At 40.9% G+C, this 26,022-nt stretch overlaps 1 protein-coding gene across 8 annotated transcripts in view; it reads left to right on the top strand.

The window, feature by feature from the left end:
- The window catches only part of GRIA3 (glutamate ionotropic receptor AMPA type subunit 3), a 158,449-nt gene that overhangs the window by 103,236 nt on the left and 29,191 nt on the right, over positions 1 to 26,022 (top strand). For all 8 annotated transcript variants that reach the window (XM_032196007.1, XM_032196006.1, XM_032196005.1 and 5 more), the window contains exons 8-12: positions 1,131 to 1,235; positions 2,524 to 2,631; positions 3,698 to 3,904; positions 13,776 to 14,152; positions 23,045 to 23,243. In XM_032196007.1, the coding sequence (XP_032051898.1) occupies positions 1,131 to 1,235; positions 2,524 to 2,631; positions 3,698 to 3,904; positions 13,776 to 14,152; positions 23,045 to 23,243 (996 nt within the window). The remainder of the gene's footprint in view (positions 1 to 1,130; positions 1,236 to 2,523; positions 2,632 to 3,697; positions 3,905 to 13,775; positions 14,153 to 23,044; positions 23,244 to 26,022) is intronic.

Raw genomic sequence — 26,022 nt, forward strand, 5'->3', positions numbered from 1 at the left:
ATGGGAATAACTTACATATTCTTCCAGACTCTTGAAATCATAAACTGTTTTACAAAGGGTTCAGATCCACTTACTACTAATAATTTTAAAAAAATACACTACTACACTACTTAAATGTCATTCTTAATTTGTCTCACTGGATAATTTGGGGTCCAAGGAATTTTGACTGTTTTAGGGAGTCCATCCCTATCCATCATTACAAATTTGATTGCACCATCTCTTAACCATAATTAGCAGATCAGTAACCAGCCCTGAACATCTCCAGGGACCATGATTTCAGAGTTTCCCTTTGACCAATTTTCCATTAGTCATTCTGTAGCTTCTACAGCATTTTGCTGAATATTAAAGATAATTTACTGCAGTTTCAGACTGTTACCCCTTTGCCTAAGATGACAGCTTGTCAGTGTTGATAAGGGATAAATGGAAATATCTTACCCTTTCATACTGGGAAATAAGAAAGATTATTTTCTTTGAAACAAAGTATTTCATACTTCCCCTTAAAATGATTCATGTGACTAGGTAATGATAATGACTTACCATCTATATACCCATCCATCCAGATTGAGACCGAAGCTCCATAAGCAGTAGAGACAATTGTCTGTGTTCATTCAGAGAAGACATTCATTCCTTTCTCCTGCACTGGGACTGATCTTAAAATAAAGCACTTCCCAGAATGAGCAACGATACGAGAGTCTGGCCCATATCACAAATCACTCTATGCCATACTGTGAGGGGTTTAATGGCATTGAGTTGTTTCAGGTGCATCACTGCTACTCCATTCTATATCAGCAAACCCAGTGTGACTAAGCATGGCAGAACCAGTCTTTCTTACATTTAACATACATGCAGGGATAATTTCACTTACACTTAAGTGCAGCTCACTCTGCAGTAGTGAGTCACCAACTGAGTACTAACTAACAAAGAATATGTACAGCTGAAACTGAGAGAATTGGGGCTTTTTTATTACAAAGAATACCACTGGCTGTGTCAGAACTGCTACACGTCTCTCATATAGATAAAAATTGTGCTAGAGCTAGTGAGTTCCTGTAAAATGTAACAGAGGAAAAAAAAATAGTGATTCTGTTATTAAAGTGTTTTGCTGGTTGATTTTTTCTGTTTATTGCCTTAAGGTGCAGGTTCAAGGAATGACAGGGAACATCCAGTTCGACACCTATGGGCGGAGAACAAATTACACAATTGATGTGTATGAAATGAAGGCTGCTGGATCAAGGAAGGTGAGTTTCATGATAGGCATTTAAATTCCATACCTTCAGAAATATTTATTCCAACAAACTAATGGAACTCAAAAATACTATGCAGCCTCTGTAAAAAAAAGGACCCAGAGGAATCCCTACCTTCTTGCTGTCCTCCAGGAACCTTGTTCTATTTTGTTCCTGAACCAAATCACTCATCCTGCTTAATATCTTCATAGGTTTCCATTTCAACTTCCAGCCCCACTTCTTCCATTAGAAGCCACGTGGAGCTTTTCCACTGCTGAGCATGCTACCTGTTGTCATGTCCCTGTGCTCAGCCCAATCTCGTAAACTCCTCTCCATCTTCCCCTTCCTCTCCATAAGAGGCATCAGAGCAATAGGGAAGACAGAGTAAGTGTATTTTAGAAACCTTCTGAAATTAATAGAAAATAATTTGAGTTTTAATTAGGATTGTCACTACTTGTTCTTGTCTCCTAAATAAAGTATAGATCCTAAGTGGTGTGATTGGCTAGGTCCCTGTTATAAAAGCAATTTAGGGCAAGTTTTCAAAAATAATTAGATAGGCAAGCTCTCAGGAGTATCAAGAGATGAGTCTGAGTGTATGAGACAGAAAAGTCCTGATGATAGACACCTGATGATAGGTACCTAACCTGTTTAGTCACCAGTGTGACTCCTTAATCAATTCTGCACATACTTGATAACAAAATACCTCTGGACATGGCCCAGCCATTCAGCAAGGTTTACAGCGCAGACATAAGTGTTACTGCTATATTGTGCAGAAATATAAAAAATGGTGTAATAGCATAGCAACGTAGCCACAGCACTATGAAGGTCAGCACAAGTCAGATGACAAATAGTCACCTCACACTCACCAAGGGTTTTGTAACCCACCTCGAAGATTAAGCTACTGTGCCTGCATTGCTAACAGTGGCTGTGCATCTACTCGAAAGTTAGTTCAGACGCATCTACAGGTACTGTATGCACTGTCTGAACTGCAGCAGAATATGGATAAATGTTTCGAAATCAAATAATTTTACTCAAAGTGCTATGGAGTTTATTTTCCCATTTATAGTTAATCCTTATGCTGTGGATAGAGAGGAACTTATTCTACAGGCACCATAACAATGTGAACATAGATAGTGAGAATTTAATATGTATTTTCACTTAGATTCAGCTTGTATTTATTAAAGCTCATGTAGCCCTGCATAAATTTTACAAAATCATATATTTTGACAGTTCTTGTTATAAATTAATGCACCAGAGTCCTTGTAAAAATATGTAATGAGATTAACAATCTCCCTTTTTATAGGCTGGTTATTGGAATGAATATGAAAGATTTGTGCCAGCATTAGATCAGCTGCCCTCTAATGACACTTCATCCGTGGAGAACAGAACTATAGTAGTCACTACCATCTTGGTAAGTTTCATGTTCTTAGTGTGTTTGTGTTTAGGAAATAAGATGCATGGCTCCTGAGATGTGTTAGACACCTCATCAAGAGGCAAATGTTGAGTGCTAAATGACTTCAAGTGACTGAAAAGTTTGGTATCTTCGAGATACGTGCTGAGGGCTTGACAGTGTAAGCTTCTATGCGTACCAGTAACTTTACTTAGAGGAGTCCCACTGAGCTCAGCAGTGTGCTTCTCTGCTTCTCAGACACTTGAACTCAGTCAAACGCCTCACGTAAGTGAAGTTATGCCTGTATGTAAATGATTATTGCAGGGTCTTGCCTCCCTGCTCTAAGGTCACATCTTGTACACCTCACTCAGGTACTGCTTTTGTAAACTCAACCCCTGTGGGCTGAGGAAGGGTGGCACAAGGAAGCCTGTAGAAAACAGGAAATGCTCTAGCACTGGGAGTAAAGCTATCTATACCCATGCACTTCCAAAGGAGTAATGCTCGTCCTGTGTCTCATAAACAGCAGCACCTGTGTCAGACCCAGTGCCTCTACCAAATGTGCTCTGTGCAGCATTATTTGTGACTTTTATGCCTGTTACAATTCTATTAAGCATGAGCTGATTTTTGCTATTTCCTGAAGCACTGTATTTTATGCTCCTATGAATTTAGTGAGATATAATCAGCATTTCAGCCAGAATTTTCTAAGAAGGCTAAGGGAATTTAGTGACAAAAATCACTGCCAAGGATTTTAGCCTAGCTTATCTTAGGCTGCTTTGAAAATATCCCCATCAGTGCCCCTTTCTACGCCATGGGGGCCTTAGAAAATTATTTTGATGCTGCAGGTGTTGGGTATGTCAGTTCTTTAAACACTAAAAACAGAATTATTACTGCAATGATGCCAGTCGACTGTCTAATAACGTAAAAATTAGGCCTAATCTTACAAACAATAATGTAACTGTTAAAGTTGAATAGTCCTGTTGTCTTCAATGGGTCCATAGTAGGAATAAAATCTGTAGTATGTGTGACTGTAGGACTGTGTTTTAAAGTTGCATTTTAATTCATAGACTTTTGGTCTTTTGTTTCAAAGGAATCACCATATGTAATGTATAAGAAAAACCATGAACAACTAGAAGGGAATGAAAGATATGAAGGATATTGTGTAGACTTAGCTTCTGAAATAGCAAAACATGTTGGAATAAAATACAAACTGTCAATTGTTGGAGATGGGAAATATGGAGCTAGGGACCCTGAGACTAAGATATGGAATGGCATGGTGGGTGAACTGGTCTATGGGGTAAGTTTTTCTTAACCTTCATTTTCATGTTCTCTATTATAAAATGTTATGCTCAAAGTTAATAAACTGCAAAATAAAGATCATCTGTTTGAATACCACATTTAAAATTATAGGTATTTCTTTGTAATACTGTTTTTATAGCACAGTTTTTCTAACCATTTCTTTGTAGGAAAGTGTCACATTTTGTCACTGTTCTCCAAACCAGAATCCACAAAATGTTGAGAAGTAGCACTGGGAAAAATTCAAATTCCTTATGTACATCAGATTTTCCAGTTTTCCCTTCATGTGCTGCTTTTTTAGTTGCAATGCCTCCTTTTTCTCTCTCAGTCCTGTAAGTGTTGAGGGTTGCCCCTGCTATTAAAGGTCTGATCCTATGATGTTGAGCCTCCCCGGATCACTGATGTCAGATTGTGCTTGACTAAAGGCTCAGTTAGCCCCATGCATGCTTTTCAGGATAGGAAGCAATGCAGGGCTGAAATCACCCACAACTTTTTCTCTTTAAACCCTGGATTTGTCTTTTAAAATGAACTGTCAGACAAAAAAAAAAAAAAAAAAAAAAAAAAAAAAAAAAAAAGTCTAAATCATTACATTCCTCTTTATATTTCTATATCAGGTGTACATTGCTTTCTTTAGTAAGAACAAAAACAGCAAAAACAGTCCAGAATTGCCATTTTAGAAACTTCTTTGGAAATGTGAATTTTGGACTGCTGATACAATAAACCAGATGGAAGGGGGAGAAAGCTGGCTTTGCAGAAAAGACTTTACAAGCTGATATGTCATCTTTGCTTTTCTTTTTTTCCCCACAAATGCTAATGAGGTGATTTGTGATTCCGCCCAAACTTTACAGTTTATTTTTAACAAGCTTTCCTTTATTAAGAATATCTGAGCAGAAGTGATGTTTCCATTGCCTCCTTTTGTTCCCTTGCTGAGTGTAGTTTCTAAAAGTCACCTCAAAATTCCTCTGTGATAACATCTTATCATCATCTCTTGCAAAATGTGTGGTGGGATAACTCTTTTCAAATCAGTCTTTTTTAAAAGTAGTTGCTGGATTTCCAAACAGTTTTTTTTTTTTCCTCCTCTGGAACAGTCAGTCCTAATCGCTTATTATATACTCTGTAGCCTATTCAATTTCAAAAGATTTTATACAAGCAACAATGGTTTTGTGGTGTTGTGCTAAGGGTAGGGAGGGAAATCTCCTGATGAAATTAAACAGGGGTCTGGAACCCTGGTTTGTATCTTCACTTTCCTGTTGCATTGAGGTTTGACATTATGAAAGTTTTTTGAACATCCAGTGCCTCAGTTCTGTGATTTGGGAAAAGTGTTACCTCTCTTAGAGAGCACAAGTCTGTTGAGAACTTCTGAAGGGAATGTTTAGTTTAGTTTCGAGCATGATTGCATTGCAATGAAAACATAAATCCTCAGTTTTCCAGTGTGTAGTTCAAGCAATATCAAGGGTATTAGCTGTAATTGGGTCCTTTTGATATATTTGCAAGTGACAAGCAAGGAAACAGTTTATTCACTTAAAAGAAAAGTCATATCATATGCCAAAAAATAAATTAAATAGAAATTAACAAAGGGAATATGAAATTACTACTAACAGCCAGGGCACAGGGACCATCTATGCCAGAGGAGGAAAGGTGTGATACAGGCCACTGCCTCCATGACGTGAGCCAAGTAAGACTAGGCTGTGCAGCTGCTGAATGATGCAGGATCCATCTGTATTAAGGGCTCGCAGACCTGAGCCATATTCCTATTTCAGCCCAGTCTTTGCTTGGATAAGCAGGTTGGTAGCAGCTGCCTTTTCTACAGCCACTTGGGATGAGCCTCACTCAGGAATCTCTGCCTCCATAGCATCAGATTGAGCCCGAGCCACTTCTCAACCCAGCCACAATTGTAACCTTTCCACACCAGCAAAGTACCGCCTCAGGGCACCATCCGCCATACCTTGAAACACCCCTGCCGTTGTCATTTTTCCCCACAAAAAAAAGGTCTGTTCTTTTGTATCCTGTCCCAGAGTTTCCATCTGTGTTTTCTCATTAATGAAAAATTGAGGAACGTTTCCCTCCCTGGCCTCCAACAGCTCCTCTCTGCACACTGTGAGCTTGTTTACCCTGCCTCTTAACTGCAGGCTCAATTATTCAAAGGTCAGATGCATCCCTCAAGGTTTGAGTGGAAGCCCAGGTTAATGCTTGCAGCTTGGCACTGCTGAGCTAGCTCCCCATCCTGCTGAGCTGTGCAGAGATCCACCCGGCTTTCTGTAAGCAGGGGAACAGCCCCTGAACTCAGCACAGAACTCCCCAGCCCTGTTTGCCAACACCATTGCCTCTTTCTCCAGCTGTTGAGAGGGGGCTATGTACACAACTCACAAGGATGTGCACAAAGCCCTTTGAAGATGAAAAATGCTCTAGAAGTGGTAATTATTTGGAACCAGTGCTTCATTCGTGTTCTGACTTTACTTTATCTCTCAGGGGCTCAAAACTCTATTAGGAAATGAAAACTGTACATTTCCCCTAATGCCCCTGTGAGCCTTGTCTGCAAAATGACTGTCATATTTGGCTCCTTCGGATTCCATTTTGGGAAGACAAGAGGGAGATTAAATGCCTTTATTAGCATGTGTGGAAGACAGACGTGGGGGAATAAAAGGGGCCTGATCGGTTTTGGTACCAGTTATCCAGCAGCTGAACCGAGCTGTGGCAGCAAACACAATCTTCTAGATTGCATTTGTCTCAAGTGTTTCCTATGTTAAATGCAGCATATTCCTGGCCCAACAAGCTTGTAACCACCACCTGGTGCTGCTGGGAAGTCTTACCAATTTCTTTTTAATGCTGTGCCCTTTTTTGCATAGCCCCATGCACACAACACTTATCTAAAACTACTCTTAGCACAGTCACAGGATGTGAATGGCGTGACATTTCAGTGCCAAAACCCTCATTAACTGTAATTAACATTTAGTGTGTGCCAGTTCTTTGCTACTATCACTCTTGCTTCCTGTAGGATGCAGTGCAGCCAGGTCCTCACAGCCTCTGGACACTGCAAAAACTAAGAGAGATTTCAAACTCAGAGAAATTTCTAAAACACGGTGGAAACTTTTAACAGTAACAAAGCAAGTAGTTAGAGCTTTTTCCTGCACATTTCTATTTAGAAGAGTATTTTTCATTCTTAACTGAGACTTAGAAATATCAGAATAAGTTTATCAAATACTTCTGTTTCCAGATCAGTAATATCTTTTGTTTTAGACTTTCCTGGTGAAAAGTGGTTCCTTGTTGCTGTCATCACCAAGCTCACACTTCTGCATAACCAGGGTGCCACTTTTTCTCACTGCTGTGCAAGCCTTACACATGAGCCATATTCCCCATTAAGATTTAAGGTGCACACATGTTGAGGAAGCTAAATAGCCATGTTATTAATACATAAATTGATTTATGCTCCTTCTAATATCCTGAGATGAAATAGGGAAGCCAGCCCATACTGATGCAACACATCAACAACACAACAACAGCACAACAACACATCAACAACACAACAACAGTGCAGCTCACCCAAGGACTGGGGACTGATCAGACAGAGACTTGCGTTCTGTGTAGTTAAAGCAGTTAAACTCTCCTCAGTTTGCACGAGTGAATTGCTATTTAAACCTCAGCAGCATGGCAAGCACTCCCCTTCCGTGATCCACCCGCTAACGACCTGCGTGCCTCCAGCACTGAGGAGCAGGCAGAGGCATGCATGGAACTTTGTGCCTGCCGCTGCTGTGCTCCAGACAATGGGCTGCTCTCCTGTGCAGACTTTTATTGCTTCTTCCCCTCTCAAACTATGCTGTTGCTCTTCCTTCAGTGTGCAGCCAGGGAAAGGCTTCCCTCCCCGGGCCTGATGCTTTTCACATTGCTGAGGCTAATTGGCAGTAGGTTTAACACGTATCTTAATTGTAACTACAAGTGCTTTGGGAGTGGGAAGAGCAGACGGACCTTACAGCCTTTAAAACTCCTCAGGTACAAGAAAGCCTTTATAAAAACCTCAGAATTTGTAAAACACTGTGAAGGAACAAAGCAGGGGTGTAAAGGGAAGGCAGTCCCCCAGCTGTGCGCAGCCTCCACAGTCAGTCCGAGTGAGACCACGTACACATATCCCTGCCCTGAACGGGCTGACCAGCCGCCACAGCCCTCAAAGCAGAAGCAAAAAGACCACGTGGACAGCTTTTGAGTAGCAGCTGAGAGGAAGACTAATTCAAAAACATTCCCTCATGCTCTCAGTCAATGGCAGCATTCCCTGCACAGCAGGCAGGAGAAGCCCTCCACTCACCCCTTGCCGCTGGTTCAGGCTGTGAGAAACACTCCGTAGCCAATAACTTAGGCTCAGGCGAGGATCTCAGTGAAGTAGTAATTTATTCGCGATTGCAATGGCGGGCGCCCCACAAGCAGGAGAGAGCGCATCTACTAGTTCCAAAACACAGTTTATATACCTTTTGATGGCAGGACCCTCCCCTGTTTCCCCACTGAGTGGGTAATCCAGGTTCACAATCTATCTGATGCTTCACAAACAATGCATGGCCTTCAGTCGCCGGCCTGTTAAATTTCAAATTTCTTTTGACATTTTTACTGCTTGAAGTGGTAATGTTTCTTCACTTATCTGACTTGACTTGACACCATGATTTTCACCTAATTGTCCTAAGGAGTCTGATTGTCTGCATTTTACAAGGTCGCCTGCTAAACTTTCTTATCACTGTAAGCATATCTCAGTACCACATTCCCTCCTTCTAAACAATGTAACTCTGCAAAAAAAAACATTTCTATTCCTATTTCTATTTCTATTTCTATTTCTATTTCTATTTCTATTTCTATTTCTATTTCTATTTCTATTTCTATTTCTATTCATATTCTATAGGCAGTAGCAAAGGCCAGGTACAAACACTGAAAGGCACTAGGAGGTGTCACACCAGTGGCGCTACCAGGGTTCAGCCACCGTGCACCCCGAGAGGGAGGCGTGAGATGAAAAAGCAGATGTGTGCTGCTTTTTTCCATTTGCCAAAAACAACAGTAGTATCTTGGGAGGAACTGTGGGCATCCTTTGGACATGGAAAGTACTTAACAGCAGATGAGGCCAACTGCAGTTTTAATACCATAATCATTTTTTATGTTACCCAGCTAATACACAGTAATACTTCAATGTGGCTTGTTGCTGCTCCAATTTCACCTGTTGTTTGTAAATAAGTGTTAGAAGCACAGGATCCTCATGACCTGGCCCCTCAACACACCCTGATATCCCTGGGTATAGTGGACTACATTCTCAAGGTAGCTTTTACCGGCAGGCACTGCAGGTGATGTGTTGCTCTGTCTGACACCCTGTCCTGGCACCTGAAGACCTTAGTGCCCAAATGAGTCATACACTGCTCAGAGTCAGTTGTCACCCCAACATGGTCTCTTTGATGCCACTGTGTGCCTGCATTCACTTTTGGGGTGCCTGATGGAAATCGGGCAGTCAGCACCTGGCATGGTGTCCCTCTGCTTCAGTCTGAACATAGGTGCATGCTGGGGGGCACCCTGTAGCACAAACCTCTTGCAGAATGACCATAGCCCAGACCCACTTCTTGAAAAGTGATGCACTAGCAAAGAAATTCTTCAGCCCTGCAGACATGAGCAACCAGAAAACACGTACTGGCAGGAGCCTAGCTGGTATCTCTTGCTACCTCTAGTGCATGTCTTTAAAGATAGTAAGGCTCATCTTTAGGTCTGTAAGCAGAAGAATTCCATCCCTCCTTTTGGATTACAGAGGTGGAACGTCTTATCATTTTTCTTTCTCCACGCAGAGGGATATTTCCATTTACTTTTTTTTTTCTTTTTCCCTCCTCTTAAGAGTCTTGAGATTTGCAGCCCCCTGGGGTCAGCTTTGAACAGAGTGGGCAGTGCCTCTGTGCTGCATGTCCTCCCTAAATCCGTCTTCCTACACTGGTAGGCAGAGACAGAACGAGCCTCAGAGGAATCCATGGCATTTCTCTCCCGGCTTAAATGTAGTGAATATGGTGTTTGAAACACCATTAGTCATGAGTGATTAGTAAAGCTTAGTTGTTGAGGTTCTTAACTGCCCCCCCCCTCCACCTCTGCACAGGGAAGGGCATGTTTGTGGTTGTGTTGTGCAATTATTTTTTTTTTAATCTAGTTCAATTTTTACGGGTTCAGCTTATCTGCAGCCATAACAAGGAAAGAGATTCACAACCATGCTGCAATTATTAATGATCTGTTAGGGTGCTTAGAGCTCTTCATAAGCTCTCTCCATTTCAAATATTATATATCTAAATAAATAAGCAAAGAGTGGTCTGATTTTAACCTCTCCAGTGTAACTAACACTCAAGGAGGTGGTGGGGAATGGGGCTCAAGTACTGGATTTTTGCTGGGCCACTTTCAGAGCCCATGTTGTTGATGGTTTCCTGAGACCCTATGTCTGAATTAATTTCATTTTCATCTTGTTCCCTTTGCTGAAACAATTGCCAGCATATTCATTTAAGACATGAGGATGTTTCTTGGTGTTCCCAATATGTAGAAGTCCCATCAAATATGGTAGGAAAGCAGGAAGACTGAAGTGTTTCAGCAAAATAAATGTTTCTATCCCTAGTAATATTAAAACACAACTTAAAATCATTTACAATGCATGCATGATACAAATGAGAACATGGTAACAATTGGGCATTTAAAAACTAATTTGTCAGTGCTAAACAGAGCATCAGCTTCATCCTCTGAAAGACCCCACAGAAACATCCCACATGAGCTCAGCTGCTCATGAAGGAGATACAGGCTTTATTGCATGCTGCATCAGCACTTAGGAAGAGCTCCACTTTGGCAATTAAAATATTACTTTGGGAGAATTAAATTTCTCCAAGTCCAGGAAAATGCTACAAAAAGTAAACATGCTTATAGCTGATCCAGCCTCTTCCTGCCTCGACAACCTGGCTGTCCATGTGCACAAGGACAGGTGGTGAGGCTCCCACCTCCCACCTCAGCTCCACTTCTTGTGGAGTCATTGCCAAGTCTCTGCAGGTGTCCTGATTCATTCAGCTTGCTCTAATAGGGATTAATTTATAAGTACCTCATTAGTTCAACATGAAACACAGTAGCCATGGTCAAAGTGCTTAGTCTTCCAGCCAGCAGTGGACTCTACATTTAGAACTGATGTTCTGTGTGCATCTCATACCTATGACTGCATGCGTTTAACATTTAATAGTAGTTCAATAAGCAGTGCCTAAAAGACAAATACACATTTGGGAGGAATTCATCAGTGAGCAACTTCCAGAACCATCCAGTCCCTTTACCACACTCTACCCATGTGCCCCCAAGTCTCCCTAATACTTGGACAATTAACATGTTCATCTGCAAAGCCAGTAAACACCCAGCCATTCAACAGCAACCAGTACTTTCAGTCTCTAGATGCATTCTATGTTAAACTAGATTTTTGCAGCATGATCATTTGGAGGGTTTTCTCTTCGAGGAAAACATTCACTCAAGGGGAAAGGCAGTGTCCCAGCATGCATGAATGTCTAAAGGTGCTGAGGGGGGCTGTGGTGATGTACACCATGGGCTGTGTTTTCCAAATGGAAAACAGTACACAGACATGATTCATTTGATTATTCCAAGCAGTGAAATTATTCCAAACCTCTTGGTTGTACACACAAGTGCAAACTGTTAGGAGACATTCCTGAGAGGCTGAAGCAAGTCTGGAGGTTGTGTGCAGATGGAGAAGGCAGGCAGGGCTGCTGTCAGCCCCAGCCTTACGGCATTGAGAAGGTGCCTTGGGCATGACTGCCCAGGGACTCTGCGACACCATCTGGTACAGGGTGGTGAGGCTGAGGTTAACTTTCCAAGAAGCCCTTGCCATTGCTGCTTACACAACTTACACAAACAAATAAATAAATAAGCAAACAAACAAAAAAAGTAGGAAGATCAGAAAATCAGTTATTATTGAAAGTCACAAACATCACCATCAGATTTACATAAAGGCATATTCAATTATTTTATGGCAAAGATTTTCATCACTTCTTGACATTTCCTTAATGTTTCACTTTTATTCAAACTTCTACTTCTATTTTTCTGTCAGATACATACTTACTAGTTAGATATAGAACACTGATTTGAAAGGTGCACAATGGCTTGGTTACTGCTAAGTTAAACTTTCCCTAAGAATCACTTTTTCTTTATGAAATTCTTAATTATGAATGAAAGGCCATCTTGAAAAGGACAAATATCACAAATAGTTATAGGCTGCTTAAAAGAGGCAGAAAATTACAACAAAAAAAAAAAAAGTACATAGGTATGTAGAGTCAGAATAATTAAACCATTTTCTTAATGTGCAAAAAGACTTTTTTTAATTTAAAAAAAAAAAAAAAAAAACAACAACTAGTCCCCTCTAATTGCTGACATCAGCTTGAGTACTTTGCTGAATCAAGGTTAGGTTATCAGGTTATGGCTTGACTCCTTCTGGTACCAAAATACAACTAAAATTAAATATGTCGAAAATCTATTCTGGAATGCTATTTCTAATCAAGTAACTAAGCATTTTTTTTTATTTTTTTGTTTACTTCTCATTCTTACCCTCCCTCGGAATCCAGCAGAGATGTAAGGATTGAAAGGAAGGGGTTCCAGGTATTGCCTCATTGCAAATACTGACACACTGGTGAATGGTAGATGCAATGAGATGAGATTGTGCTTCCATATGACCCATCCTCAGAGAATGGTCTATGTTACAGATCTATAGAGTTGAGGTTTTGTATAATAAAATGGCATAGATTATACTCAAAACTACTATTTCGCATTTTGCTCAGATAATCCAGGCTATTTACTTCTCATGGACTCACAGATCTGTATTACTGCTCTTCAGTGACCTCAGAAAGGATGAACTGCCTGGTCCTATCAGCCCACTATTCTTCCATCATCTATCCCTTATTGCAGTGGAGTTCCAGAGTAATATATAAGGGGTAGTGCCCAAATCCAGCTGAAATTCAATGACTAATCACTTCTCTCAGGTTCCTTTTAAGGACCCTGGACTAATCAGTAAGGGAGTAAGAACTTGCTTTAAGAATGAAAAAGAGAACATCCAGATATAACAAACCCATAATTTGCCCCATGTCCTCAAGACAGATGGATGGATACAGGGTATTACTACAAAATGATGCAGGAGTCAAGAAGCAAGCACATGCCATCACACTGTGTCTATCAGGCATACAAGGATAAACCCATGTAAAAGGGAAAAGGGCATGCTCACAAACTAGCCCTAGAATTATTCCCCTTCTCCCCTAATGACTCCCCTTCCTGGAATTAAAAATTGACAATGTCAAACAACTTTTTAATGACTAAAAAGGAGATTTAAAAGCCATCAGTAATCCACCTGAACTTGAAACACCAAACACAATCATTTGTTGTTTCATTGTGTTTTGTTTGTGTTTTTTTGTTTTTTTTTTGTTTTTTTTTTTTTTCCTATTATTTAAGTACATTTGTATGTTAAATACAGTTCATTACTGATCTGGACTTGAAATGACATTCTATATGCAAGTTATATTGACTTTATATGTTATCCCAGAAAATATAGCTTTAGTTGTAGTTTAATGGTCCAGTGAAAGTAACATTTATTTATCCATTGACTTAACAGAAACATAAATACATGTTGGTATATATCTCCCTCTGTCTTGAAGGCCTTGCACAGACATTTTTTCTTGTTAAAAATTTTCTGTCCATGTAGTCCTAAAACAACTTCAATGACTGCAAAATGGGCTGCAAATAATGTTTCCTACTCATTCTTGTAATTCATCATCTGATTCATTAACCTCAGACTCTAGATTGTGGTCGTGTTGCAACTGTTCAGTAACTAATTTGGCTTTGTTTTCCCCTTTCAGAGAGCAGATATAGCTGTTGCCCCCCTCACTATAACATTGGTGCGAGAAGAAGTCATAGACTTTTCCAAGCCCTTTATGAGCCTGGGAATCTCCATCATGATCAAGAAGCCTCAGAAATCTAAACCGGGTGTATTCTCTTTCCTGGATCCTTTGGCTTACGAAATTTGGATGTGTATAGTCTTTGCTTACATTGGCGTCAGCGTAGTTCTTTTCCTAGTCAGCAGATTCAGCCCTTATGAATGGCACTTGGAAGACAGCACTGAAGAGCCACGTGACCCTCAGAATCCTCCTGACCCTCCAAATGAGTTTGGAATATTTAATAGCCTTTGGTTTTCCCTGGGTGCCTTTATGCAGCAAGGATGCGATATTTCTCCAAGGTTTGTTCCATACCATTCCATTACCTTTTTGCATTTTATGGTCATTTTTGATGCCATGGTGCATATATGTTACGTTTTCAATTTTCTTTTCAATTGCAAATTTTTGTTTTGACATCCCATTCAATGCTAAGCTTCATCATCAATCCAATGTTTGCTAACATTCACCTCAAAAGTGAGTGTCATTGCCTTATAATGCCACTTATGCATTTCTGCCAAACTTATATACACCATGTTGAGGCTGTAAAATGCATGGGGTTTTCTGTTTTCAGCAATGCTTGGAGGGCTACCGTGTTTTTGCTGCATATCTCATTTTACGGTCATCTCCTTGGTGCATATAACATATTATGCTTTGCAAAATCTGAATTATTTATTTTTTAAAAGCCACATGCAACAGCACTTTAAAACACCTTCACTCCTGCCATGGCTTCTGCTATTTTTGCCTGCTTTTTTTGTCCTTCATTTCTCTAATTTTGTTCTTGAACTATCTTTTCATCTATTAGTAATTTGCTTACTACCATGTTTTATATGTTTAAGTCTCCATGTGTGCTCCTCTAGTAGTTATGGTGTGTATCCTGTGTGTGTATTGTTATTTATATCTGGCCTAATGCATTTTCCCTGTGTTCATAGTCAATATGGTCTAATAAGCATTGCTGGTTTCCATAAAGATTTTTTTTTCATTCAAGAAGGCAGTCTTTCTGAATAAGGCTTAGTAAAATGTGCTTGGTATTAGTTCTATTTTAACAGCGAGCACTGCTATTAACCATTGTAGAATTGCATTTCTTTTTCAAAGAAGCATTTTGAAAACCACCAGAGAATAGTGAAGTTCTCTCTATTTGAACAATGCATACCTCAAATATTTTTTAGTAATACATATATTACGTTCCCACCTATACACTGTTAAAATACTTCAGTGATGTGCCTGTGGTAAGCGGTAAAATTATCTAGTTTCTTAGTGATAGAACAGTAATTATATTTTGTATGAAAATATTTTAAAATCCAGTTTACAGCTATTTTAATTATTAAAATGCCTGTTTAGTACAAACAGGATGCAGTTTTTCCCTTTAACAAGGTTGCTAATTAAGTCAAGAGAGACAGATATTTTCTGACTAAGCACTTATATTCAAAATACACCTTAGTAATTTCCATATTTGTGTGCCTTTTGCAAGACTTATATTATTCAATAGTTAACGGGTTTTCCTGGTCTAAGAGTGAAAAAAGTGACAAAACCTTATGGAAGGAAGTTTCATGGAAAGGATCATGATCTTGCCTGTCGTAATCTAATAACGATCCTTTAAGCTCACAGTCATTGCACATTCAAATCTGCTAATGACTGCAGTGAGGTCCAGGATTTTCAGAGATGCTGGCAGATAGATGCCTGTCATTATTTGATGCACATAATTCATATGTTTTAGAAGTCTTGATAGCAGCAGGTAGATACCATATGTAGCTGACAGCTGCATATACCTCCCATATAAAACATACATGTGATATTTTTGCCTGGTTATGACCCCACATCACAGTTCTCAGTGTTTCAGTGTGCTGTCTCACTGTCCTGCTACAGCTGCCAGCCTCCTTCTCCTGTTTATATGCTCAATCTCTGCTTTATTCCCAAATTCTGTAATGAAACTTTGCTTGCTGTTAAAAGTAATGGGTAGTTATAACATTTAAATTGCTGTTGACCATGTGTGTGCCTAATATAAAGGACCGGGAAATAAGCACTGGGACATCACATGGAAAGCTGTAGGCATTATACAGTTTCTGCTAGGTCTGTTTATTGACAGCAAATAGCAGTGCATAGGATTTTTGTTAAGCTCTCGTGTGACTCTGACATGCTCAGCCATATATAACATTATATAACGAGTGGAACATACTCTATTTTTTTTCAATATTACTATGATAAGTGCCTTGGAAATACCTACAAAAAACAGAGAGAGCAGTAAACCTATTTATTTTATCTGTCCATCAGAAGCTGTTAGGTCAATATTAATTCATGGCCCTCGTTAGAAGATACTATCTGGCTGTTTTGTTATCTTTCATGATAACAGATTCCAGGCAGTTATGTGCATTGCTACAGGAAAGACACAGAGAGAGAGAGAGAGAGAGGGAAAGAGAGAGAGATTTAATACGTTGGTTTAAATTCCAGAAACACCATTCCTTTGAATGATGTGTTGGTTTAAGTTGATTTAATGCCAAATTTCTTTTCCATAGAAGGGACTATTCCCAAGTATTCCATCCTGAATCCGTATCTTTGTATGGTTATGCTATTCATAATACATCGACTATATGAATGTTTCATACTATTCTATTGCCATTAAAAGGGGCTTCATTCTTCCATTGTGAGTTTTGTCTGAATAAATGTCTTATATGAGAGCACGCAGCACTTGTAGAGAGATGCCAACAAGCAGTCTGGAGAGATCACTTTTGTACTTGCTGATAAAGGCTCTTTCAGCTGCCTTTGTGTGGAACAGCTGTGACATCTAATGACTAGTTAGATCTATCCTTGGTGAGTATGCTGTGTGGATATTCCAGAGGATATATCCCTATACTCTCCAATCTGTATTTAATAGGAGTCATCTCAGCTGAATCAGAAAGCAGCCAGAGGACGGTGGTTAGTTCATCCTGTGATGGAACCGACACTTGTTCCAGTAGTTTTGTTTTGTTCTGCTATCAAAGGCTGCTGTATTTTTCTGCATAGTGAGCTAAAGTATTGAAAATTCACTTTTGATGGATCAAAAGTGGATTATTAAATTTGATTAATTAAAGATGTGTATGGCTAATGGAATCAGGAGGAAACAGTCACATTTGTAACACCATTCCGAGCAAAAGTATCTTTGAAATCTGTATGAGACCGCATGTTTTAATTTTGCTCTTTATTCATGTGGAACAAGGAGGCTAGATTAATTAATAGCTGGTGGAAAAAGACAGGGGGGTCATTAAAAGTTATCACAAGATCTTGGTCATTTAAGAGACTATATTTCTAGACCCATATTTTTGCAGCAGGCCTCAAGAGACTCCTATTAAAGGCCACAGGAATGACTTAGTGGGAGTTTCAAAACAGCAGTGAGAGCTGGGTAACTTGATGTTCCTGAAACTCCCACTGCTGGTTCCTATGATGAGAGAATGGAGCATCTGAAGGCAGAGCTTTAGATGCTTTTATTTATTGTGTTCTGTCTCAACAGCCGAGGTGAGTGCCTCCTGGCCAAATGAGGCCAGCAGGAAAGGCAGAGGTTTTGCTGGGCTTGTGAGCAAAGGACTGAGCTCCTTGCTTGGCGGGTACCCTATAGCATGAGCTCAGAGTGGAAAGGGGGGGTCTAGGCAAGCAGATTTTGCACTAGGTTGTTCAGGGCTTTTCATCAATATACCAGCTATCTTGTATCGATCATAAGAGCCCTATTAAAAATTAAGTAGTGTGAAAAGTGTATTATTTCTGTTTGTTATAGAAAATCAAATATGTTTTATGGCCATGAGTAGAAACTTTAAGCTATTTTGTTAAAAAATGGGATTTTGTTTGAATGTAGCAACTGAATGTGAAATTGAGTATTTATTTTCTTTTTCTCTTGTTCCTAATTTGCTCTCATTTGACTCCATGCTTCCTTTTAAATTTCCTCTCAAGGTATGCACTCTTCCTGTTTACTTCCTTTTGAAAACACCATCTGACCTTGTTTTGATAATTGTGTAATAATTCTGCTATACCAAGGCTTCATTACTCTCTTGTTTGTTAACACTCTAATTCACTTTAAAATGATGTCGTGCAATGTATCGATTTATTGAAACAGTTTGGAAAACAACACATTAGGATAAAGCATTAGTTGTTTGTTTTCAAATTACAACACTGCACACTTGGACAGGTACATCTTCATCAGAAAAAGTGGTATTGGTATTAAAAGCTGTGATTGATTTTTCTGTAATTGTTATCTGAGTAATGGAGAAACATTTCTGTGGTTCGCAGTACAAAACAAACAAATATTCTCTTATTACCAGCCTGGTGTTTATATACTAACCCTTTTTCTCCCTCATCACTCTACACCAGCCCCTGCAGTGGGTATAAGGAGTCTTCGCATCAGCAGATGGACTGGGAGGATCTGGGGTGCTTTTGGAAAAGGAGGCTGCCAGGCCATGCTCAACTGTGTTCTTGTTCTTTGATTTTGTCTGTCTCTCTGTCCTTTGTCATCAGCTTTGTGGTTTGTTTTGTTTTTCTTTTGCTCCATCCTGTGCTTGACATCAATTACAGCTATGTTAGCCCAGAGCACTTCATGGTAGCAGCTGTTTAATCTTCCTTTTCATGCTCATTGGAAGGCTCTGGGAAAAACAACTCAGTAGTGACATCCATTTCTCTTTCAAGTGACCTCAACTCTTCTGATAACTGCTCTGGTCCTCCTCTAGCAAGACCCCTCTCTTGCACGTAGGACCTTTGCCTGGGGAAGTGCATTCCTCTTCAACGAATCCAATCGTGCCCACCTCCCCCTGCTCTCAGCTGTTCTCCATTTTTTGTCCTGTATCTGTCTGCTTGGGTTATGCAGGTTGCAAGATCTCAGGAGCAAGATATTTTTACTGTTCTCTGTGCATAATACACTGTATGAACAGGCAGCTCAACACAGACGTTTTGTTATTGCAGCAATGTGGGACTGAGGTTTCACTGGTTTGGAAAATGCTTCTCCTCCTGCACATCTTCACCTCAGCAATGCATCTGTCCTGCAAGCAGAAGGGGCAGCTTCTGATGCAAGTAAGACATTTCCTAAGGAAAACTGTAGGGAGAATGAGCACACACCATTTTGTTTCCGATAGTTCCATGAAATTTGTCCAAAGACCCTGTCAAGTCTTTTCTTCATCTTCCTATTTCAAGAGGTGCTGTAAAGCAAGAGGGCCATGGGACCCCAGAGCAGCAAGATAAAGCTAGTTGTAGTGTGTGCAAGTGAATGTTTAATCTCCTTAGTCTGGCTCTGAAGCTGTCAACCTCACTGCAGGGAGGAGGAATCCAAATCCAGGCCTATCTTCATCTCAAAGATGGAAAGTATGTTTGAAAGAATGAATGAAAGAGGAATGAATTTCACCTGACATCGCCATGTAAAAGCAGTACAGTGTGCTCCAGTCAGGCATCTCACTTCTCTCCATACTTGTTGGAGACAGATGGGCACCTTCAGATCTATCCCACACTATAGCAAGTGAGGTAAATCTTGTTCGAGGGTGTCTGTCTCCTTTCTGTCTCCGCGATGGCTCCAAAGGGAGCCTTATTCAATGAGTTCAGTTGGCACTGCTTTGTAGATGGCTAAAATTAAGTTTTAGCTGATGTGAGAGTTTGATTTGGTGTGTAGGTTATCAAGTTTCACAAAGCAGCTAAAGCAAGACCCTAACTAGTAAGGGAGTTGGCCAACAAGGGCCTTAACCATCAGGCCCAGTCAGCATGGGTTTATGAAAGGCAGGTCCTGCTTGACGAACCTGATCTCCTTCTATGACAAAGTGACACGCTTGGTGGATGAGGGAAAGGCTGTGGATGTGGTCTACCTTGACTTCAGCAAGGCTTTTGACACCGTCTCCCACAGCATTCTCCTCAAGAAACTGGTTGCTCATGGCTTGGACTGGTGTATGCTTCGTTGGGTTAGAAACTGGCTGGTCCCAAAGAGTTGTGGTGAATGGAGTCAAATCCAGTTGGAGGCCAGTCACTAGTGGCATCCCCCAGGGCTCAGTACTGGGGCCAGTCCTCTTTAATATCTTTATCGATGATCTGGATGAGGGGATTGAGTGCACCCTCAGTAAGTTTGCAGATGACACCAAGTTAGGTGCGTGTGTAAATCTGCTCGAGGGAAGGCTCTGCAGGAGGATCTGGATAGGCTGGACCGATGGGCTGAGGTCAACTGCATGAAGTTCAACAAGGCCAAGTGCTGGGTCCTGCACCTGGGGCGCAACAACCCCAAGCAGAGCTACAGGCTGGGAGATGAGTGGTTGGAAATCTGCCTGGCAGAGAAGGACCTGGGAGTGATGGTTGATAGTCGGCCGAATATGAGCCAGAAGTGTGCTCAGGTGGCCAAGGCCAACAGCATCCTGGCTTGTATCAGAAGCAGTGTGGCCAGCAGGTCTAGGGAAGTGATCGTCCCCCTGTACTCGGCTCTGGTGAGGCCGCACCTCAAGTACTGTGTTCAGTTTTGGGCCCCTCGCTACAAGAAGGACATGGAAGTGCTTGAGCGAGTCCAGAGAAGGGCAACCAAGCTGGTGAGGGGTCTGGAGAACAAATCTTATGAGGAGCGGCTGAGGGAGCTGGGTTTGTTCAGCCTGGGGAAGAGGAGGCTCAGGGGCAACCGTATTACTCTCTACAGGCAGCAAGTGGGGGTTGGTCTGTTCTCCCATGTGCCTGGTGACAGGACGAGGGGGAATGGGCTAAAGTTGCGCCAGGGGAGTTTTAGGTTGGATGTTAGGAAGAACTTCTTTACCGAAAGGGTTGTTAGGCATTGGAACGGGCTGCCCAGGAAGTGGTTGAGTCACCATCCCTGGAGGTCTTTAAAAGACGTTTAGATGTAGAGCTTAGTGATATGGTTTAGTGGAGGACTTGTTAGTGTTACATCAGAGGTTGGACTCAAAGATATTAAGGTCTCTTCCAACCTAGAAATTCTGTGATTCTGTGATTCTGTAAAATCCCAGAAGATGCTCACTTGACACCTACAAAGAATGTAGGGCGAGGTAGATTTCTTGACTTGTTCCATTATTCTGGTGTTATATTTCTGGAATTTACTTTTGCAACCATTCGGTAGCCCTCTGTTGAACACTGCTGCAGCACAGCCCCAGCTCAAAACTTGGAAGCCTTTTAACCTCTTGGGAGGCCCTTGGGAAGGGCAGAAATGCTTCCTCTGCATGTTGGTGATCCATCAGACATGTGCCTGAGGAAGCACACACAGGCCAGAGCGATGGCGAGTTCTCTAAGAGTTCATACCTTGGAAGTCATTGCTTCCTGATGGACAGAGGTGATGCTTTGCTCCTTAAGCTTTCTTAAGCCATGTAAACATCTGAACCACCTGGCCTATCGGTACGGAGCTAGTGCAGCAGTCCCTGGGGCTGGTAACCCATAGGAGCCAGCCAGAGCCTGCCCCTCCAGTGGGAGCAGAGGTTCTGTGTCCTGGGGAGAGGAGAGCGGAGAGCAGTTGTGTTTCACCGCTTAGCTTGTTTATCCACATTCCTCTGGCCTATTCCGGACTGCGCTCTGTTTTGGTGGTGTTGGCAATAATTTTCTTTGGTGTGCTCTTTAATGTTGGATGGATTTTTCTTTCTTTCTTTCTTTCTTTCTTTCTTTCTTTCTTTCTTTCTTTCTTTCTTTCTTTCTTTCTTTCTTTCTTCCTTCCTTCCTTCCTTCCTTCCTTCCTTCCTTCCTTCCTCCTTCCTTCTTTCTTTCTTTCTTTCTTTCTTTCTTCTTCTTTCTTTCTTTCTTTCTTTCTTTCTTTCTTTCTTTCTTTCTTCTTTCTTTTCTTTCTTCTTTCTTTCTTCTTTCTTTCTTTCTTTCTTTCTTTCTTTCTTTTCTTTCTTTCTTTCTTCTTTCTTTCTTTCTTTCTCTCTTTCTTTTTATTTCTTTCCTTCTTTCTTTCTTTTCATATTAATTTAATGAGATCTTTTCATGGCCCAGGCGATCTCAGGCTCTGGCCAAGTCTAGGCAGATTACTGGCCAACCCCCCTTGTGTGGGCAGGGTGGGGACCCAGCACCAGACTTTTGCTTTTTTCCCATCTCCATCTGTTGGTAGGACAACTTGTACCCACTGTCTGGGGATGGCACTGAGGGGCTTGAAGGAAACAAACAAACAGGTAAGAGTTTTCTTGTTTTCTATTTCTTCCCTTCACACAAATTGAGGAGTGCAACACCCAGGTTCCGTGGATTTCATACATTTGGAATTGAATCTTCCTCCATTTATATGTGTAAAGAAATAAGGGAAAACATAAGAAATAGTTCTGTCTCAGCTCCTGAAATGATTCCTGATCAACACGCTGTGTTTGAAGAATGTGCACTGTGCATGGCAAGCAAATTCCCCACCCAGCTGAGCAGAGTGGTGCTGGTGTCCTTCAGCCCCCAAAAAACATTTTGAGCCTGATGTTCAATTGCTTTAAAGCAGCAAAGAGCTTTTATAGACACACAGTCTAGATCTCCTAACCCATAGGTGTTTTGTAATTGTGCATTAATACGTAGGAGGGTTTTAGTCCTTACGGTTTTCTTCTTTGAAAAAACACATATATATATTATTTTTACTACTTACTACGACATTGTTCTGGTGGTTAAAAATCTGGAATATGCTTGATCTGGAACAGTGGGCTTTAGGCATGCAAATTTCAATTAATATAAAGCAAATCAGTTTCTTTCCCCGCTTCAATATGCAGATTCAGTGTGTAATCCCTGCTAGGCCATGATGCTGGATCATACTGGATCATTTTTATTATATTAAATTGGATGTTTGCTCATGCCTTTTTGCTGTTCACCACATCTTACATTTTAAAAGGTATTTTTTTCCTTATGGCTGGTCAGACCCCAAAGAGCCAGTGATGCTGATATGCCACAGCAGGCAAATCAGTCAAGGGGGAAGGCTGGCCAAACAGAGAAAACAGAAGTCTTCTGGCAAAAGACACCCCTAGCAAAGAGTCTGTAGAAGTCAGAAGAACTTGCTGCCTGAGCCTCTAGATGGAGTGGGCTCAGAAGAACCATTATTTCTTTGTCCTTGTTTCCACTGAAAGACTTAAGAGGGTTTAACTAATTAAGAATAGGTACATGCTGAGCTTGCTCTCCTGAGGAAGGCTATCAGGAGCCTCTCCACAGATGTCTGAAGGATGAGGACAACAGGGTTGTGCATGTGAATTTCTCTTCAACAACAAAGATAAATCAAGGAATATCTTCGACAAAATTTGATGATATGTGTTTTTCCATAGATCTCTCTCAGGGCGAATTGTCGGAGGAGTCTGGTGGTTCTTCACTCTCATCATTATCTCTTCCTACACTGCTAATCTTGCTGCCTTCCTTACGGTGGAAAGGATGGTGTCTCCCATAGAGAGCGCAGAGGATCTGGCTAAACAAACGGAGATAGCCTATGGCACTTTGGATTCAGGCTCAACCAAAGAATTCTTTAGAGTAAGTTGCATGCTTTAAAACAGTTCTGTTAAATCTCCATTAGAGCTTTTCTAAACTGTATGTGCCTGACACACAGGGTCATAGTTTTCAGTCATTTGTTTCTACCTACCAGTAAAGCTGTTCTGATGAAATCTGCTTTGTGCAATCAGGGCAAGCCTGTGTTCAGATTTTAAAGATGCTTTTTAAAAGGCATTTTATCAAGAATTGGTAGTTTTGCTCAACCTGAAACATCCTAAGATGAAAAACCTGACCTCTGCTATTGTGGGAAAGGTCTCTAACACCAGTTTCCAAGCCTTGCTCTGATGAGCAATAATGCAGTCATTAGCACAATATTTAACAAAGAAAACTCTTGGAGAAATGACTCTCTTGACCTGCTTGTTCTGTTTGCCCAGCTGGCAGCCATTAATGTCATCCAGCATCGGTGTTTACTTGCCAGAATGAGAAGGGGGTGGGAAGCATATGTTGCCATTTCTGTGTGGCGCACTGATTGCTGCTGTTGCTGTGTCTTCATTGCTCATGAGTGTCTGGCTGTGGCTGTATCAAACAGCCAGGAGTGAAATAATTGTACCTCAGCATGCTATCGTGTGTTCACTTTGCTGATAGAAATGCTGGGTTTGCAGTATTTGAGGATGGAGGGATGTACATTTATTTAAGATCATCCTTTCTTTCTCCACTTGCCAAACCACAAGCTGCATAGGAGGTCATTAAAAACTTCATAGGAGGTTATTAGAACTTCTAAATAAGCCCTCAGACTACTTTTTTGTATCTAAAAATGCCTTCAGACCTTTTATTTCTGGTCTTTCCAATGGTGAACTGAAATGCTCAGCCCTTTCAGGAAGCTCCCAGCTCTCTCTCAACAGTGCCAATCAAATGCCATTCAAGCCAGCATTTATTTGTATAGAAAAGTGGTCAGTCTAATTATTAGCCAGGACTAATTAGTGCCTATCACATATCCTGGTCAAATGCAATTGTGAGGGAAGAGGGAGCAGTAATACCCTTGCTGCTGTAGGCTGGTTAAATATTGATGGCTCTCTGAATTTGCTTAAGATGTTGAATGTTTAGGCTACACATAAAAAAGGAAGTAGCGAGCAAAGACTGGAAAAGCTGAGACTCTTAAAATAAATAACATCATCAGAGATACAAGACTACACACACATAGGCAGGTGTGTATAAATCTGACATAAAAAAATTAAAAAAAGCCAGCAGTGAATACAAAGATATTTTATGAATTTTTTTGTACTCAGCCTTACCTATATGTAATGTCTTCCTATAAAAATTTGTACTTGCTAGTTCTTGTTTATCCGTGGTGGCAGATGCATTACAACAGCTTCTCTTTTGTATTAAAAACCTGTAAGATAAACAGTGACCTTGCTAAGGGTGACATAAGTGTATAAAATTTTGTATTCGGATTAATTGTCATCCTCCGGCAGTATTATCTGTACAGGAAAATGAGTTGAGTGGACCTGTCAGAAAAGGTGGTAAAATTTGCTTAGAAATATTGGTGTTGTTTACAGGCACCATTGTGTGCTTAGGGGAAAAAGATCTTCCTAGGAGTATCTCGTTACATTAATACAGGAAGAGCGATTGTCTGAGGGTGTTTCTTCATTTCCGTAATAGTTTGACATAACATGGAAATCCCTTCTCATGTGGAGATCAAAGGAATGAATGTTTCTTGTGAAAGGATACAAAGTCTAGTGAATGTGTGAATGCTTTGTTGTGCTGATAATAGTCTTGGAATGAGCTGTGACTATCATGGTGCTTGGAGAAAGTGGGGCTCTACATGAGGATGATCTGTCAGGAGCTGCCAGCTCCATCAGGAAAGAGAAGGATGAGGTGGGGAGAGAAGAGAGCAGAGCCCTGGTGCAGCAGATCCGGGCATAATGCCCATTCAGTGAGGTCCAGGTGGGCCAAAATGGGGAGGAGAATGGGCCCCAAGTTGTGCTTACTTTTTTTTTTCATTACTTTTAAAATTATATTCAAACTGTGATTGTTTCTTCTTGACAGTCTCAAGGCACCCAATATCATTTCAGTTGTATTAACTTTTGCAGAGTAATTAATTTGAGCGGAGTGATGCAGCCACAAAACTGTTGTAATTAATCTTCTTCAGTTGATTTAAGAAGGGCAAAAATTTTGCCATATATTAAATACATACACTCACATAAATACTTCATTGTATAGTCTTTATTAGCTACCTAATAAGGTGGTAATGATGGCTGTAACTTGAAATAACTCTTGGAGGACACTTGGTTTCTGAGTGCCTGCTGCACAGAGGATGCTCAGTCTGTGCTTTGGGCTGTTTTTCTTCCTCTGAGCTCTTTTTGCACCGCTTCTGGAGCACCACTGGGAGTGATAGTGGTCTGAGCCAGAAAAAGCCTTGGGTTCTGTTGGGTTTACTGTAATGCTTATTCCCCTTGCAAGGGGAATATCCTCATCCTGCCATTCCCCACCAGCATTTAACCAATTTGAGAACAGCTGGCTGAGTGGGTCAGGATCATAACTACTCAGCGAGAAAGGACGATTATAACTGAGGGGATAGCTACACGAGCAATTTAGTGCAGTGCTTATTCTAATTTCCCGTACATATGTGTGCACACCGTGGCTGTGACATGTGAGAGGTTGCTAAATCTTCCCAGGTGATGGGAGAAGATATCTGGATGTGAGCAGGAGGTGAGCACGTGCGTAGAGGCACCAAAAACAGTAACTTGGCTTTGCAGCTGGGCCTTGGCTTCATACAGGAGGCACAGGGCAAAGGCTGTCCCAAGAGCCTGGAGAAGAGAAG

The sequence above is a fragment of the Aythya fuligula genome, chromosome 13 (genome assembly GCF_009819795.1).
Source record: "Aythya fuligula isolate bAytFul2 chromosome 13, bAytFul2.pri, whole genome shotgun sequence".
Classification (NCBI taxonomy): Eukaryota; Metazoa; Chordata; class Aves; order Anseriformes; family Anatidae; genus Aythya; species Aythya fuligula.